This window comes from Labrus mixtus, chromosome 5 (assembly GCF_963584025.1).
Source record: "Labrus mixtus chromosome 5, fLabMix1.1, whole genome shotgun sequence".
Taxonomy (NCBI): domain Eukaryota; kingdom Metazoa; phylum Chordata; class Actinopteri; order Labriformes; family Labridae; genus Labrus; species Labrus mixtus.
The window spans coordinates 16,618,133-16,636,641 of NC_083616.1; the positions used below are offsets into that span (position 1 = coordinate 16,618,133).

An 18,509-nucleotide genomic window follows, 5' to 3' on the forward strand; every position below is an offset into this window, starting at 1 on the left:
CACAAACAACACTTTTCACAGCTGACACAAGAACGCTTGTCTCAAGCCTCAAAATTCAGAATAAAAGTTGGTCTTTGGTGGTAAACAGCAATTATTTATTGAAATGAAATTAAAAAGAATAAGTACCAGATCTATTGCGTTATGTAACATTTGTTTCCGTACGAGGGCGGGGGTTCTCTACTGTTTTTTTTTTCTCTCGTAGGATGTAGTGAACACAAATATACAAGGAACATTCAGCTATCACAGATTGCACACCAGATACTGTAGTAATGCAGTCTAATACAAGACCACCAAAAGAATCCAGGATTTTCTCTTTTTTCCTTCTTCTCTTATTTGTCCATCTTTTCTTTTTTTTTTCAATTAAGAGTACAAAAGTCCACCCAGAGTGTGGGGACATGATTTCTTGCACTGTACACAAACCCATCAGTCAGTCACTTGGGGACAACGTATCAGAAAATGCCTCAAAAAACAAAAAGAAAAAAAAAAGTAAAATCAACAAAAATGAAACAAAAATATAATGCCGAGAACATGTACAATGTACAATGCACTGACACAGAAAGTCAGCTGTGTTAATAGACATGCAACAAGTAACAAAACTTGCTGAAATCGCAACAATCATTAAAAAAAAAATCTAAAACCATTTATAATTGCATAAATACTTTGTACAGTTCATTTATCCTTTCTGTTAAACAACAAAGTAAAACTGCATTCAATAAAAACTTTGACTTTTCTGGTTTGTTTTTGTAGACATGAAGGTGCAAAGGAACTCTTGATTGATAGAAGCCGACCGGGCCTTTTCAGCTAGATGGCATGATTGCACGCTAAATTACAGTACATTAATGCAGAATGATATAAGGAGGACAATATCGAGAGTGCATGTTATTATTAGAACATCAGAGAGCTGTGGGGATGAAGATTAAAGAACGTTCTGGGAAGTGTTTCTGCGTTTTCTTACATGTGTTAGACTCTGTGGATACTAGTGGGAAACCAAAAGTGAAAAAGTTCTCTCCTGGGAAAAAAAGAAAGCAGCATTTGAATGCACAGTTGTTGCCCACAAAACCACAAACACATCATAAACACATGCAAGAAGAGTGGGGGAGGGGAAGTAACGTGAAGTTACAAACAAGAACACTCTGGCACACTGTAGCTATTAAACCAAGTGGCAGCAGCAATCCAACGGGATCAATGGGTGTTTAAGCCATATGTATAGCTTGTCTCTAGAGATAAACTGTTGAGCATTTGACGTCAAACAAACGGGAAACATTAGAGGTCCATCCGATATTTGAGTATTAACACTGCAGCCTTGTATGGAGTTCAATCTGTGCCAAAACAGTATTCTTTTTGTTCCCTGGGTTTAAGTCTTAATTTCATTTCTAAATGCTAATTGATTCAGTGACTCTTTGTGACAGAAAAAAAAATACATACTTTTTAAAGATGCTATAAAAATGTACTTTCTACATGAGTCCTTACTTCATGTTTTTTTTCATGCTCCGACAATAAAGGCAACAATGTGCAATTGCTGCGTCTCTGTTTAGTCATTATCTCTGCATTGTGTCTTTTGTTGCACTTGGAGACCACTCTTGATATTCTGAGCACTGAGCAGTGTTTTATTTCTATCAGTCCTCTGGTTTGAATTTATTGGACAACTTAAAATTGAAACTCAACTGCAGAGACAAAGACCAGGCAATAAACAAAATCCTATGTTTGGCATAAATTCAACTTCAAGGTTTACCCACGTCTTTTCTAAATATGACTGATCTCTTTTTTCACTTTCAACTCCTTAAAAAAACCTTCACACAACAAATCCATCTCTAGCCACACAAATAGAACGACTTCACTAAATCTAAACATTTCTAATTCATTTATAAAGTAGTCAATTCTTAACATGGGAGAATCATTCATGTATTTGCATTAGAGCCACTCATTCCAACTTATTGTAGACATAATATATTCATAATGGATGAAATAGAAAATGTTGTTGTTGATTTAGTGGTTGTTACTCCAGCATTTTGGAGGGAAAAAGGGATGTGTGTTTGTGTGTGTGGGGCTATCATTACCATCTACACGTCTCTGTCCTTTAAAAACAAGCCATATTTCTTCTTATTTCAGGAAATGTCATGATTATTTTTGTTTCATCTTTCCTGATGTCTAAAGACATCCTTTCAAAATAAATAAAGTCTTTAAAATGTTCTCGGCTGCTGCTCTTGCAGTTTAACATCTTCTACAGGGACTGAGGATAAAGTGTGAGGAGTGCAACATCAGCTGGTCTGCTGTAATAATGCCACAGGGTCAGAGTCAAGTCTGCAAACAGAAACCCACAAGAAACTAAAATCCACTATACAAAATCATTCCCTTTTAGTGTGCATTCAAAAAGCTGCTTAGAGGCTTTAGCAGGAACTAAACACGACTACACGAGACATGAAATAAATGTGTCCCATTATTACATACGTGTTATACTTTACCTTAATTTATAGTTTTTCACAGACAATGGATTCTTTCAGGGCAAAAGAAATCTCAACATACATTTGAGTGATATGTCTAAAAAACAAACAAAAAAAAAATCTGAAATGATAATTTGTCCAGTTTTCTAACAGCAGCAACAACAAAGAACATGTGAAATTCACATGAAGGACAGAGTAGATGACAGATTAATAAACATACATGATACATCAGAGCAATTTGGCAAAAAGAATAAAGAAAAGAGAGCGTGATAATAAATCTCTCTGTGGTGGCGATGGCTTGACACTGCGGGGCAACACTCGCACAATAAATCACATTTTTGTAAACAATAAAAAAAAAAAAAGATCATAAAGTTAAAAAAAGAAAATAAGTCATTTTGCATAACTAGACCCACTAGTAAAGTCGACCCACAGACATTAATTATTGACATTCATATCCCTTCCTTTCCTCCGTGGTTTGCCCCCTGGACTCGCTGTGACTGGTGACGAAGACTACACACAATCGTTTTGTTTTTTAAAGCCAGGAGTGGTTAGTTACAATGCTATGTTACAGGCAAAATGTTTTTTTCTTTTCTTATTGACCTTTATTTTTGTTTTGTGTTTCTTCCTCTTTGTGTTAAAAAGGCCATGGTTAATATTCACAATATAGACAAGGTTCTTATTTTTGTTGGTGATTGATACAAGCGTGCCGCATCAATGGATGGGTTGCTTTTTTTTTTCCCCCTCCTCCAGATGTTGAGTGCAGGTGAGGACAGTGATGATCAAGTGTTTTTTTTTTCCTTTTGATCCTCTTGCACCTCTGTGTTGATAATACAGCTTCCCTCCTGTTACAGTCTGTCAGTGTGTTACAGTCATGTGGTTACTGGATGAGAGAGGGGGGTAAAGGGAGGGGGGGGGGTTGAGGGATTTGTAGGAGCTTTGGAGGGAAAATGGAGGCAGGCAGAGGAATGAAATGCCCCCTCATGTCGGAGTCCTCGGGAGGAGGTGTTTCTCTTGTGGAGGTGGTGCTCAGTTTCTGCAGCCGTCCTCAACGCTTCGCTCGTGTTGAAGGTTGTAGTAACAGTTCTGACACACTCGCACCGGTGACGAGATCTTCAGCCTCTTGATCTCCGACTGGAAGCGACTGCACCTGAAAAGCAAGGAGAGGAAAAGATTTGGATGTTTTTTATTGTTAGACTGTAATTACAGGTTCTCATAGATGACCGATCAAATCTTTTTTTTAACATCAATACTTTCCAGTCTATCAGGAATTATGTACAAACTCATCTTACACAATCAAAAGAACTTAAGTATGAGGCTGCAGTTTTGTTACTAATGGTCAAAGTTAAAAGCTGCTGAGGAGGAGAAGAATCTTCATGTTAGTTAATAATACAGAAAAAATGAGTTTGTAATTCCTCTTAAATTTGAGAAGTCAAAGCAGATACATATTGGGCATGTAAGAATCCTGAAAAAGAGATAAAACAATCTGTCAGTAAAACTAGAGTAAACTGTGTAAATATATGGGAGCTGCATGTTCGATGAAGGTTTGCAAAGTTGTTTTCATTCAGAATTTTCCTGCACAAACTTTTTGTCCCGCCACTTGATCCCGTGTAATGATACCCTGAACTTACAGCAGCACATGAAAGTGTAAATGAAATGAGTGAAAAAGCAAAAGACTTGTCTGCCGTGTTATTTTCTTACTTTTGGCAGAAGAGCTGCCCACAGTTCCTGCAGTGATGGCGTCGCTCGGTGAGTGAGAAGCGGACCATGCAGCCGGAGCAGCTGTCAACCACCTCGTCCTTCACCCAGTGGTCAGCGGCAGAGCGACCAGGCTGATCGCTGACCGACCAGCTGAAGACTCTACCGCGTCCGTCGCCCACCAGGATTTTACTGTGGTCCCTGCAGAGAGGATGTTAAAGGGGAACAAGTGGCGGATGGGAGAAATGAGTAGTTTGTTAAACAGAGGGCGACGGGATGAGGAAAGACATTTCCCCACTATGACACAAACTATTCCAAACACTTCAATCAGAGTGTTTTTTTGTAATGGTGCAACCATACCATTTTGCTATAAAAAAAAAAAACATAAAACACATCTGATGGTGTATTTGCGTTGACTGGATTTAAAGGGCTTTGTTTCGGGGTCTGACACTCTCAGCTCTCTTACTTTGAGATGGCCAGAGATGTGATCTCTGCTGGATGAGCATTGTCCTTTCGATCAAAAGCTGTGTGCATGGTGAGTTTGCTCCGGAAGACCAGCTGGCGCTCCCATCTGTAGCCTGCGAGCAAACAAAAATAAACACTTAAACGTTGAGCCACACACACACACACATGCAACAATCACATCAGAGGGCCAAATCTATTAGGTTTAATTTATTTAAAAAATAAATAAATAAAAAAAAGTCTGATTACTTCTCCATTAATTTGATTTCTTTATTAGCAAAATTACTTAAAATGTTTGACAATATACGTCATATACGTTCAACACCGACCTGCCCTGAGCTGGTTATAAGTCCGTGCGTCCATGGCGTTGGGCTGGAGAGGCTGTGGCATGGAGGCGTGGCCATGATGAGCCAAATGAGGGTGGGGGACCTTAGCTTGACCCTCAGAGTAGTTGACAAAGACGAAGCCGTCCTTTTCATCGATGCTGAGAGTATCTGACCAGCGGTGAGAGTCGTCAGAGCTGCTGTCCATCGACCACGAGGCTCCCGGTCGGGCTGAAGGACCTTAAAGGTGTTTTAATGTCAGAAATGTCAGCATGGAGATGGATTGTCAAGGTGAAAATGTGTTTTAAACAGTGGCTTCAGAAAAGCATCATGTCTGGCTACTTAAATTTAGTTAACACAGCTTCTTGAACAGATGAATATATCTCTGAATAAACGTAACAATAATGACTGCAAGTGATTCTGAAGAGGTGAGTCTTTGCTGAGTACCTCTGGGTCTGTGGACCGTGCTGCCCGGCTGGCTGCCTCCACCTGTTGAGGGATTTCTTGGTGCTTTGGGCTCCTGACTCAGACTGGGCTCATCCCCGTCTGACTCGCTGCTGTCGTCATCAGCGTTGTGATTCTCACCTCCCTCTGTGAGACAAAGTATTATTATTTACAAGACACGTTTTTTGATGCATAGTCTTTTTAATACAACACATTTGAATGGTGAGTGCACTTTTTTAGTCCAGCAGCTCTATCATGAGGACTCACCGAGCTTCTCCTCAACACAGCAATCAGGCACATCTGGCTCTACTGGCTCTAGAGCAGGGGTTTCTGGGACTTGTAGGAACTCCATTCTCCAAAACTGCAAGAAACATATTTCAACTGATTAACAGTTTAGTTTAATTTAAGTCATAGCACAATAAAAAAAAGAAACTTTAATCTCGCAAATTTCTGACAAGACTTTGGAGATGTTATATCATTTGTCATTTCATTTGTGTGTTAAGTTTTCCTTTTTTGCACATAGAAAGAACTGAAGAACTTAATTGTTACCCTGACAACACCGTCTGAGTGTCCCGTGACGATGACGTTCTGCGTGTCCCACTCGTTCATCTCGGACACGCAGCAGCACAGGATCTGTTGACTCCGCCCTGTGAAGGTGTTTGCACTGGCGATGGGGCTGCCGTTAATGCTCCACACGTGTATGTATGTACCTGCACAGGACACAATATCCCCCTACACACACAAACACATTCTCTTTATCCTTGTATCAGCTGAACAGTTTGTATGGATCAAGATGTAAATGTCCTCTCTGTTGTTCCAGGTAAAACAGTGTGTGTTGTTTTTTTTTTTAATCTACGGGGACAGAGGAGAGGTGTTTGTTTGAACTCACCGTCAGTTCGTTGATACACAGAGCTGAGACGGGCGCTCGGTGTCCCCTGAGCTGTGTGACGAAGGAAAGGTTGTTGAGGTCCCAAATGATGCAGGTTCGATCCCGCGAGCCGCTAACAACTATGTGGTACGCTGATGAAGCTGTCAGACATGTGACAGCGTCCGTGTGACCCAGTAACGCCTACAATGGAGCACAACAGACAAAGATTCAGAACTTAGAATATAGATGACGGAGTTACTTTCATGATTAAGTAATCAGAGTTTCATTTGAATCATTCTTTTTCTTATTTTTAAGACATTAGTAGAGCTTCTTCCACAGTGTCTTATCCTCTGATCCCTGGGGGAACATCTCATAACGTGTTTGTGTTTTTACCTGTTTGAGAGTGAGCGACTTGGCCCTCTCCTTGGAGGTTCCTGTTTCCCACACACAGATGGATGTGCTGGTACCACCAGTGATGACCAGTTTAGGGTTTGGACAGATGGCACAGAGGATCTGACCCCACTCTGACAGACACTCGTACACCACCAACGCCTGAAATAAGATTGAACATTAGGATTAAAGATTGGTTACAGCATCAGCGGTCATGAATTTTGTCCATAACCTTTTAAACACTCATGAAACAGGTTACTTTTCAGTAGGCGGCTTTTGTGAGTCCTGAGAAGTTTCTGAAGGGTATTGAGGGTTAGGGTTAGGTCCAGTATCATCTCCTCCACCAAACATCTAAATCATTTGCAGACATTTTAAAATGCAGCAGCCAGATTACTAACAAGAACCAGCCACCTCTCCTCTGATCTTGTATCTCTTCATTGGCTTCTTGTAAAATTTAGAATAAACTAAAAGGATCCTGCATGACCTCAACACCAGTTGTATGTATAAAAAATGTCGGCCTTCTCTCCATTTCACGCTCGAATCGCAATTAAATGACTCCTCTACAGTAGATGAATACAGCTGCTAAAAAATAATTACCACGTATACATTTATTTTTGTATTGCCATTTTATTGGAGGGTAATTAGTAATTGGCTAATATTCAGATCTATGCATTTGAATTCATGTCTTTGGGAAGATATCATTATTTTGGCAGATCTCTGGCTTACGTGCAAGAACCTGTTGAAGCGCACTCTTGCTTAAAACTTGTTGCACCCGCCAAAAATTAAGAATTTTGAACAGGGCGTTCTGGTAGTAGGTCTTTTTAGCAGCGATGTTGGACAGCTAAGAAATTAAGATTTTTCTTGTACAATGCTCAAATTTCTCAGTCAACTGAACTTGATTTAAGAAGTGCACTAAAAGTGTTGGTTGTGGCTGCGGCTGTAAAACCTGTGGGGTCATGAAGCACCAGCAGGGGGAGACATTGTCTTTAATAGTGTCTTCACATTCACATGTCACTGTTCAAGGTCAAATAAGCAGCAATGTATAGAAAAGTAGTCATTTACATGTCATTTTACTTTAGTTGAAACACTTTAACAACAGTCCTACATAGCATCATTAAACATAAGATAAGAACTATTTCATGACATCACCACATGGGACAGAGCATGCCTGTGGAGTCATGAGGAGCACGCTTTAAAGCTGTGGCTTTTAGAATAACTGTACTGACCTTATCAGATTCATAGTTAGCCAGCCGGCAGCTGAGATCAGCGTAGCCCCAGGCAAAGGTCTTACTCCAGTTGAGAGGAACCAGAACTTTGTTTTGCTCCACAGCGAGTATTCCCTTATCGGTGCACACGATCTGTCCCACAGGCTCCTTGAGTTCTGTAGGGGCGTCATACAGGGAGACATATGAACACTGAGACTGAAGGGATTCAACCCACATTCAGGAATCTCTCATGGACATTCACGTTTTCAAACAGACTGTGTAGAGTGAGAGAGCATCATCTGACCTGTATCGTGTGTACTTCATAAGACAAAAACTCTTCATGTATTTGTGCTTGTGTGCAGGTGTGTGTACCTTTCACAGGAGCTAGAGAAGGTCTGAGATTGTCCAGATGGTGGAAGAAGATTTTGTCGCTGTTTGAGCTCGGAGGAATGCTCGCTACGTCACCGTTAGCTTTACTGCGAACCCGTTTGGGAGGATGGGGCTTCTTGAACAGCTGAAACACACACACAAACACACATCAACAATCAGCTGCTAAAGAGAAGGAATACAGGTCAGTCTCTTATTCTACTAGATTTTAAATAATGTAATAAACGGTAAACAAAGGATTCATGAAGCCTGGTCTGTTAGTAGTTAGAAATATCATATAATATGTATCAAATATAGAATGCACCTTTCAAAACCAAAGTTACAAGGTGCCACAGAGGCAGCCATTAAATACAAGATTTTATTTTGTTGAACAATAATTCAAATATAGATGAATAAACCAGGAGAACCTTGATAGTAACACAAGTTTAATGAGAATCACTGAAACAGCAGATTCAGACATCATCCAGTGTCTGACCTGTTTGGGGATTTGTCCAAAGTTGTTGATGAAGCCGATGGTGGCGGTCTCCTTCAGCGGGTCGTTGATGTTGTAGATGTCCACCTGACCTTCATAGAACAGGTGATGGAAGACGTTCACTGCCTCCACAGCGGGCGGACCTTGCTGCTTGTAGCCAAAGATCAGGTCAATCCATTCATGGAGGTGGGCTGATACGTAGTCACACTCCAACGCCTGCAGCCGCGGTAAAAGATTAAGTTTAGAGTTCACTCAACGACATTCTGACATAAATTGCCACTGCTCTTTTAACGTCTCACCTCTCTGTGGACTCTGATGAACTCCCGGGGGTCGCCCTTTGCCCATGGTGGCAGAATCACGTCACCCAGCTTGGTGCCGTTCTGTTTGGCTCCTGATGCATCAAACAACAGAGGGCAAACACAACGTTACATTTCATGCACTCACTCACTCACAAACACAGTCAGTCTGAGTTATTGAGTACATGTTCTGATACGGACCCAGGTCAAAGTTGTTGGAGTTGAGCAAGAACTCCGGCAGATAGAAGAACTCTGGGATGAGCTCCTTTACGTCAGCCATGTTGTGTTTGGAGGCAGAGAGCCAGGCTTCACGTATGCTGTGGAACATCCTGTCAGCCAAGTCGAAATGACCTCCCTAATAATCACAAAAACACACACGTAGAAGAACTTTTATCTTATGGGCTCTCATGAATGTTGAATATATTCTTATAGGAGGGAAAAAGGATAATAATTAATTGAGCTATACAGTCTGCCAAAAGAATTCAGATGTTACTAAACAAGTTGGAAAACATAGATGACAAGCAGATTATTTAGTGGACACAGGAAGTTCAGGTCAAACCTGAAGTCTGAGGAAAATCTGTGTGAAGGGCTCCATCCGGACCAGATAGGAGGCTACAATCATGGCTGAGGAGTAGTGGGTGCCGTAGTGGTATGCTGGAGTTTCACCTGGTAAAACAATGAAACAAAAGCTTTCACTTAAACAGATACAGCTAAATATGAAGCGTAAACACAGAAAAGCACAGTCTGTGGACTCGGAGAGCATACCGGTGGGGTCTTCCCAGTCTTTGTATCTCTTCTTGTACTGCGTCAGTCTGTCGTCAGTCTGGGCGCCCATCGGCTTGGCGAGGTTACGGAAAGTCTTGGGGTTGTTCAGGTCTAGCTCCTGGTGAATATTAGCAAAAAAAAAATACATCGTTACAAAGTGTACATCAATCTATTTTTCTGTCATGTTTAACACTTTTTATTCCACTGATGTATTAAATCTTGCAATCACCTCAGAGTCAAAGTCAGCAAGGATCCAAGGGAAGACGGGGTACTGCATGAGGTCGTTGTAGGATCGTCCTGCCAGCGTGTTCAGATGCATCAGGTACTGGAAGTTACTGATCTCTCCTCGCTGGAAAACACATCAGTCAACACATCAGTTGGGGTTATAATATGACTCCTATTTAGTTTGTGTTTCTGAACTGAACAGTGAGATTGGATCAATGAAGGGTCTTACCTCCCATCGCTGAGTCACTGACTTCTCACCGACCAGCGTGCTGAGGATTCCAGATCTAATGATCACCAGGACAGAGAGAGAGTTCTGTTAAAACCACTCAGCTTTTACTCACTTTAATAGCATATGCGAGAATCTTTAAGTCACATAGAAATCGTTGTCTGGTTGGGATGAAATACCAAAAGAGACCTTTCCTTGACATTCTCCTTTAGGACATTATTTTTGATTGATTACAACAGAAACATGGACCCACAACTTGGGAAAAATGTTTTCAAGACAAAGTTTAAAAATGTGTCAAAAACTACGAATCCATAGCTTCACAGGCCACAAAGCATCTCACCACTTAAACGTTATGTAGAAGAGGAAAATCATGGTCATGTTGAATGTAACAAAGAGGAAGTCGTACCCTTGTTCCACGCTGGTGTTGGGTCTCTGTCCTGACACCGACTCTGAGCTGTCAGCCAGTGAAGGCACAACCGCCAAGAACCTGCAGGGAATAAAAAAATATAATAATATTATCTGACTACATTAATGTTGGACATTCACATGTGTGACCTGACAAAACAGAAAATATTGTTGAAGAAAACTAGAGCCTGACTGATGAGCCTGACTGACAGTACAGACTGATATCAATCACAAATACAGTGGTGTAACATGTTACAAAACGGTACGTTTTTAAAGACCATAATGAAAATAAAAAAAAATGCTTAGGGGTGGTTAGGAATAGTGTCATAATGAATGAATATAAAGAATGCTCTTACTCAATAGTTGACATTATTGTCAGAGCATCTGGATCAACAGTTAATGTGGGCGAGGTATTCTGCACTAGAATTGTTCGATCGTGAATGCTGATGTTGAATAATCTTAATAACTGTATATTTATTACCTTTGGTAAACTTTGTTGCGGACTCCTTTCTGGAATGCTAACAAGTAGTTTCTCCCGTCAGCTGAAAAGACTTCCACGGCCATGGGCTGAAAGGTGATAATAAAAAGCACATTTATTAATCGCTCTAGAACTATAAGAGGTGGTGAGAAGCAAATCAAACCCAAAAACAGTTTAAGCAACTTAATAAGTCTACTAAATGTCTAAACCTGGATTTTACAGGTTTGACTGGCTTCTTTATTAAAATGGTTTTATACAATCTAACTGTACTTTTATCTTCAGCTCTGGTTCTACGATCAATATTTTACCTGACTGTTTGCATTTAAAAGGTGCTATATAAATAAATAAAAGATGTGCATACTGACCTGCAGCAGGTAGCGTCTCTTGTGCACCTCCTTGATGTCTTCGTAGGCGAAGATGCTGCAGGTTCTCTTCAGCTGGCTCTGTCCTTGTCTTGCTCCTCTGGGGATGATCGCCTCATGCAAACTGCACATAGAGAAAATCAGCTGTAATGCTTTTATCAACACTTTGATTCCTATACAACTTTTATCGAGTAAGGTTTAAGCTCAGACATTAAAGCTTACCCCAACCTGAAGAATAATCTCTTCCCCCCCCGTACTATAAACCCTCATCTTATCTCTCAATATGTGACTGAGGTTTAAAGTCTGAAACTCCTGCAGGATCTCTGAGGTTCTGTAAGTCACTCGGGTAAAGCTGCAAAATCATTTCTTCTTTTCCTGAACTTTAACTTGACATGGGAACATTTGACTTTTAATGGCTGATATTGATATTCAGACATTTTGATTCAAAACAGAGCATAATGTCAAAGAAAAGTGGTGAAGCAAGGCAAAAGCTTTGGCTGCTTGTATTCTTCATTTGCAATACATTCTGGTACATCTAGGTTCTACTTGCAGCATAATTTGTCTTTCTTTTTAAATAAAGCACAAACTGAGGTATTTATTTATTTATTGCTTCAACCAAAGAGATTTATCATAAAACATTTGGTACATGCACAAAAAACAACAACATTGTGATCTCTATCTAAACCCAACAGCCGATCAATGAGTTAGAGAAGTAGAAAAAAATAAGTAGAATTATGTATTAATAACCTGTATAATGATATTTAAGTTTGGGGTTTTGTACTTTTGTATTCAATGTATACTTTTAATGTACAAAATCTTCTCATAAGTATCTAAAATAACCACATTCTGAAGTGTCTTTGAAAGTGGATGATTTGATTTAGAAAAGTTATACTACTACTATACTACTTTAATTTAAATGTATTGTTGACAACTGTTACAGTCAGAAGTTTGATATTAATTACTGAATGAATAACCACTAATGTTTTATTAAAAAATACTGGTATGTATTTTTTCTCTTCATTGATCAGGATGCTTCCTTATATCGGCTCTCTCACAGACCGGGTTGTGATTGTGCGGCAGCTGATGAGAGTGTGAAACACCTGAGGGGGGGAAACAAGATGAAATCACAGAAGTAGCTTTTGGTTATTTTCACGTTAAGCCTCAAAGGAAAAGACTGAGCGAGTTCCCTAAAAAAAGATAAATATGTAATGTCTCTGCTGACTTTTAACGCATGCTCCTTCAGCAGCATTACATCACTCTGTCAGCAGAAAACTCCCTCTGCAGCGCTAGACGAATGAGGTCATCTTTAACTCAAGAAGGAGTGTACACTTTGTGTGTCGTCTCATCTGCAGGCTTCAAAATGAATTCAGGGTTCATGATGCAGCCAGGGTTCTCTCCCCTGTGTGCAGACCTGGATGTAAAGTTTCAGAAACAGAAGCCTCGACTTACTTCGGAGGCAGTGTGTCGATGTCTCGGATCTCTCGGGACACTGTCATGGTGTAGCCGTCGATTACATAAAAGTGCTCTTTCCCGAACAACAGCAGGCCCTCGCTGGTGTCCAGACCCTGAACCCTGGCACAGCGGTACATGTGCTGGATCTGGGATAGAGGACGTCAGAAACAAGAGAGCATTGATGAGTTTAAGTTTAAAACAATTAGCTTTTCAACAAGAAGTCACATGTGATTTACTCCAGGACAACATTAGTCTGTGGATATGCCTTTTCTTACTGACCTTCTCTCCCTCCTCTAGGAGGCGCAGCAGCGACGTGTTGTCGGTCTTCTGCTCCTCCTCGGGGCCTCCTGACTCTAACAGCTGATCCTGAAGCTGCTCCTGACTGTCCTCGTCTGCTCCGTCCGCTGTGGAGCGAGATCTTTTCAGAGGAGCCTTCACCAGTCCTAAAAGAACAGAGGACATAAACATGTTATGAGGAACTCATAGGAGAGATGACTTTCTTTCCTAACAACCCCTGGTGTAGTCTTTTTGTACCTTTGACCCTTGCGATGGTGTCCTCTCCGTGCTCGGGCTCATGCTGAGTGGTCTCTCCCTCTGTGTTGTGCTCCACAGAGTGCTGGTACATGCCAGGGTTCCCCGACAGCAAACGCACGTAGTACTCTTTGCTGTCGTAGCTGATGGCTCTCCGGTATCGCAGAGGTTTCTAAAAAAGAAAGTAAAGAAAAGTTTGTGTAGTTTAAATACCAGTTTTCCCTGTTCCTATGTAACAACTGATTCCATTCCTATAGTACGAGGAACATTCTTTTCATGATGCATTAAATACCTGTGCAGGGTTGGTGTTTGGCTCCGCCTCTGGGAAGTAAGGGTAGTGGATATAGAACATGTCGTTTCGGACCATCTTCTTCCTCATCCGGCAGGGACCCTCCGTCATCTCCAACACAAATTTGTCCAGGTGTGACCCGATGGGCGGTCCCCAGAGGCCCCGCTCACGCAGCAGCTCGTACTCAATGGCTGCCCACTCCTCTGTGACGTACTTCAGGGCGTTCTGCTGCCGCTGGGAGACGGAGGGGTGGATGAAGTGTGAGTCACTCATAACATGCAGCTTTAAATGACCCATGCTGTCACAACTGCTAAACATGAGTGAAAACCAAAATCTGTCTAAATCTGTTTTCTGTCCTGCTGAAACCTCCTGCCTGCACTGTTAACACAACGTTCTGATGTTGTGTCGTGCAGCTGTTTTTATCAGTATGGACGTGTTGTAACAAATAAACCAGTTTGGATTCTGTGTATGTAAACTTTACCCGAATAAACTGTATTTATAAGGCATCTTGACATTACCTTGGACACCTGACCTTGACCTTGATTCTTCAGTCACGATACAATATTCTCTTGATTTTAAACATTTATCTTTTTGAATTTGAATGAGGTTATATCGAGATTCATAACCTTCTTTTTCTGAGCTCCAAAAGATAACTGACCCTTTGTTTTCAGTCGGTTTATGTCACTTTACAAAAGAGGATTCTCATGCAGACGGCAGGATCAGCACTTTCATTTAAAACTGCCATAAACTTTGCATCTGACAAACTTCACTTTTACTAAAGCCTACAAACTTCTAATGATGCAAACATGTAAACACCTCTGTAGAGATTAAGATATTTCTAACTATGAAACATGAACAAAAAGATGAGTACCATCAGTATCTGCATACACAAAGTTTGCGATAATAACCCTTGTCTTTTGTCTTTTTCCCTACTCCCCCATCACATCGCATAAACAAATACACCACAGAAAGAAAATAAGAGCTAAATCTCCAGAAAATAACATAATTTACATCAAACATTGAAACACTGAAAAAAAAAAGAAATCAATGACTTTATCCGTACAAAGTAAAATAAGATATAAATAAACAGAGGATAAGAATGATGGTAAATTATTGTAAACTTGGTCTGAGGCTACAACAGAACAAAATTAAAGGAAAAGGCTATTCGCTTCAGCTTACCCCTCAGGTAAAGATAAATGTTTTACCTCTTGATATTCTTTGTACTGCATGGCCACCAGGTCTCGCACTACAGCAATGTGTGTGAACATCCACTGAAAAGTCTCCTGTAAGACATAAATACAGGATTTGAATGAAAAATTAATGTTGTGTAAATCTCCTCTGGTGTGCAATGACAGTCAGGAGTATTCATGTCATACCTGTGCAGACATGCTGTTCTTGTTCAGGCTGTTCTCTTTCTTGTTGCGGCGGACGCCCGTCAGCTTGGAGAGGCCGAAGCCGCTGCTGACTCGGGACAGTTTAGACTGTGTCGCAGGAGCCACCGCCTCGCCACGACTGATGCACTTCTTCTCATGCACTGAACAGCAGAGAGGAGAAAAGAGAGGAGTCAACTTCAGATATATAGTCAACTCACAGTTTATATCCATTACAGTTTCCTATGTTAGCAGTGGAGAGTTTACATATTGATAATATTTAAAACAGTTCATTACTCATTTACCTTCAAATCAAAACAACAGCATAAGTAGTCCGACATGTTTCAAGAGAGGTCATACTAAACGATTTAGAGGGGCAACAAAGGAACAGAGAATCTCTCTCGGTCTCTGTTTCTCTGCAGATCATGTGTTTGTCAGTAAACAATGTACAGAGAGGAGAGATTTACCCCTATTAGATTATGTATGTCAAACTGAAGAACTGCAGGAGTTCCTGAGATATTGCATTAACAACAATGGGACATATGTTTGGGAATAACAATGTCTCTTGCCATATCTGCTGCCCGTACAGAGGAATTAAAAACGTCCCACAGAGACTCTCACAATACCTGGTTACCTGCCAAACTGTCTGCTGCAGCAGACTGAGTCAAAACTTTGGCAAGAGGCTGAAATTAATTCACCGCTCTACTTGCATAAGCAAAAGTACAGTACGGATGAAGTGTGTGTGAGAGGAAGAGGAAGAGAGAGAGAGAGAGAGAGAGAGAGAGAGAGAGAGAGAGAGAGAGAGAGAGAGAGAGAGAGAGAGAGAGAGAGAGAGACAGAGAGAGAGAGACAGAGAGAGAGAGAGAGAGGAAGAGAGAGAGAGAGAGAGAGAGAGAGAGAGAGAGAGAGAGGAGAGAGAGAGAGAGAGACAGAGAGAGAGAGAGAGAGAGACAGAGAGAGAGAGACAGAGAGAGAGAGAGAGAGGAAGAGAGAGAGAGAGAGAGAGAGAGGAAGAGAGAGAGAGAGAGAGAGAGAGAGAGACAGAGAGAGAGAGAGAGAGGAAGAGAGAGAGAGAGAGAGAGAGACAGAGAGAGAGAGACAGAGAGAGAGAGAGAGAAGACATCATTAATGGGTCCTGTTGGCTGGAATTTCACAGTGAAGTTTTTTCTTTACAAAATAACAGGAGGAGTTTCCATATAGTTGGTAAAGTTATGTAATTCTGGATAAGCCATCAAAACTGAGGCAAAAAATTCCAACACAGACACATATCAGGAGATGATTAGTCAGTGAACAGAAAAAAAAACTACAAGGTTACATCAAAGAGTCACTGTCACAAAGATAAAAACCTACTTAATTGGAAATTAATGGTAGTCATTCCCTGTTTCCTGAGTGAGGTTGTTCTCTCTTCCCCCTTCAAAATCACTATATTAGATATAATAATTATAGCATTTTTAGAAAAAGTTTAATTTTTAATAATAATTTGTGTTTTCATGTTTGGATCCCTTGAAATATGATACATCTATTTGGAAAGAGATGCCAGGAGTGACAGTTTGTTGCTTGGACTCAGACGGGTCCAAAATAAAGATAATTGTATTTTCATGTATCCTTCTGAAAAATATTATCTTATTGTCAGGATCTTCAAAGACAGTCTTGTAAAAAATCAATCAATATGCCTCCCCGCCTTTCTGAATCAACTTCAGTGAGTACAACAATCAGTGTCTGTGAGTGTTTCCCTCACCCAGGTGGTTCTGCCAGCTCTTCAGAGCCGGCTCCTCCAGGGCGGGCCGTGCCGTGGCAATGTCCACGTGTCCTCTGTCATTGCAGGGCAGAGACACTTTAAAGATGTCCTCCAGCATCTGACGCTTGCTGTGCATCAGCTCTGTCCACACCCGATTCACTGCCTTCAGCAGCAGCTGCCGGCCTGCAAATGACAACAATCGTCATTTCTCTTCAACATGTCAGGCAGTGTCATGTGGCTGTTTGTTACTGAAGTAGCTGTCTGTCAATTTTAACTGGGCTACATATATATACAGTATATATATATATACTGTATATATATGATCATATATTCCAACACTAGAGTTAAATAAACATTAACAAACATAGATTCTCTCCTGTCTGTTCTTTTATTATTCTCTGTGTGCGAGTCATTTCCTGCTACCGGACTACCTCACCACAGAAGAAGATAGAGTTAGGACAGTTTTATAAGGCATAGCCTAACAGCTGTAAACATATAAAAGAGGTTTGAAATAATGAATACACCTTCAGTAGTCCATCCAATCAGTCCGCTATTAAACTCTAGATGACTGGTAAACAGTGTTTGAAAAAGGCACTACATGTTTTTATTTTCAACAACAGAGCCTCACCCTCTCCGACATCGTGGTTGTGCATAGCGTCAGCCTCGTTCTCTGTGGGCATCATGACATGCCAGGTCGTCATCCTGGCCTCCGCCTCCAGACCGAAGCCCTCCACGCTGCTGCAGAAAGAAACACACACAAGTCTTTCAGCAACCTGCCACCTGAGGGGGGCGTCACAGGGAGAACTAGACTGTTTGGCTTCTCTGCTGCAGATAGGGCTGCTCTCTGCAGTCCTATGGCGTGACATTGCGTTGAGGTGAAGCATATCGTTTCCTCAGCAGGATAGGAAACACAGTCTCTCCCCACCTGCTGCCATTTTGGAAGCTATCAAGACTTCTGGCAGGACATGAACAAGCACAATAATAATTAAAAAAAAGACAATTTCCCTCCTGTGGAATCACAGGGTCATCCTGGGTCACAGGGACAAAAACAACAAGAGAGCAAGACCTCTTTGAACCGATGCTTTAGCTGCACACACAATACTCAGACTTGACATCGATGGAACCTAACTACAGTAACTATTGAGCTCGATTTAACCAAATACATATCACAGAAATCCAAACAATGATCCCTCCTCCACTCAGACTAACATGCTAAACTCTTGATAAATAGCAAATACATATATCATTTAATTGTTAAGCATCCAGGATATCTATACAAAGAAGCTCTGCTAAACATCTGTCTCCTGTTTTGTGGACAACATGCTGGTTCTTCAAAAGGCCCCCTGAAAATTCCTCGTAGTGGTCATGTGTAATTAACATGGGACTCATTTTCTTTACAGTTCAGGGCTCCTGTCATCGCACCAGGCTTGAGAAGGAAATCGTTACTTCCACAAATGTTGGGTAGTAAAGCAAACAGACACAGCCAAAGCCACCTTAGGTGAAGATTAGCAGCACCCCTAGAGTATTTTCAAGCACTCCTAATTGGACCTCTTCAGAGCATCACCTGCTGTTTAGCTGGTAAAAAGAATCTTTGGTAATATTTTTAAGAATTGTATTAAAATACAACATTTAAAAAAATATTTAGCCATGTTGGATACTGCAAACCAGTACAGTCCATTACTCTT

General features: G+C 41.0%; 1 protein-coding gene across 2 annotated transcripts in view; it reads right to left on the reverse strand.

The window, feature by feature from the left end:
* Positions 1 to 73: 73 nt before the first annotated feature.
* Positions 74 to 18,509, reverse strand: part of wdfy3 (WD repeat and FYVE domain containing 3) — a 99,009-nt gene continuing 80,573 nt past the window's right edge. For both annotated transcript variants that reach the window (XM_061038170.1, XM_061038169.1), the window contains exons 39-67: positions 17,453 to 17,562; positions 16,825 to 17,007; positions 15,093 to 15,250; positions 14,922 to 14,999; positions 13,720 to 13,950; positions 13,431 to 13,599; positions 13,176 to 13,339; positions 12,894 to 13,042; positions 11,448 to 11,568; positions 11,086 to 11,171; positions 10,606 to 10,686; positions 10,203 to 10,257; positions 9,978 to 10,097; positions 9,749 to 9,866; positions 9,543 to 9,649; positions 9,185 to 9,338; positions 8,987 to 9,078; positions 8,691 to 8,903; positions 8,201 to 8,342; positions 7,850 to 8,004; positions 6,627 to 6,785; positions 6,255 to 6,434; positions 5,915 to 6,097; positions 5,633 to 5,726; positions 5,369 to 5,512; positions 4,928 to 5,161; positions 4,603 to 4,714; positions 4,140 to 4,337; positions 74 to 3,588 (exon numbers count right to left, since the gene is read on the reverse strand). In XM_061038170.1, the coding sequence (XP_060894153.1) occupies positions 3,468 to 3,588; positions 4,140 to 4,337; positions 4,603 to 4,714; positions 4,928 to 5,161; positions 5,369 to 5,512; positions 5,633 to 5,726; positions 5,915 to 6,097; positions 6,255 to 6,434; positions 6,627 to 6,785; positions 7,850 to 8,004; positions 8,201 to 8,342; positions 8,691 to 8,903; positions 8,987 to 9,078; positions 9,185 to 9,338; positions 9,543 to 9,649; positions 9,749 to 9,866; positions 9,978 to 10,097; positions 10,203 to 10,257; positions 10,606 to 10,686; positions 11,086 to 11,171; positions 11,448 to 11,568; positions 12,894 to 13,042; positions 13,176 to 13,339; positions 13,431 to 13,599; positions 13,720 to 13,950; positions 14,922 to 14,999; positions 15,093 to 15,250; positions 16,825 to 17,007; positions 17,453 to 17,562 (4,111 nt within the window). In that variant the 3' untranslated portion in view covers positions 74 to 3,467. The remainder of the gene's footprint in view (positions 3,589 to 4,139; positions 4,338 to 4,602; positions 4,715 to 4,927; positions 5,162 to 5,368; positions 5,513 to 5,632; positions 5,727 to 5,914; positions 6,098 to 6,254; positions 6,435 to 6,626; positions 6,786 to 7,849; positions 8,005 to 8,200; positions 8,343 to 8,690; positions 8,904 to 8,986; positions 9,079 to 9,184; positions 9,339 to 9,542; positions 9,650 to 9,748; positions 9,867 to 9,977; positions 10,098 to 10,202; positions 10,258 to 10,605; positions 10,687 to 11,085; positions 11,172 to 11,447; positions 11,569 to 12,893; positions 13,043 to 13,175; positions 13,340 to 13,430; positions 13,600 to 13,719; positions 13,951 to 14,921; positions 15,000 to 15,092; positions 15,251 to 16,824; positions 17,008 to 17,452; positions 17,563 to 18,509) is intronic.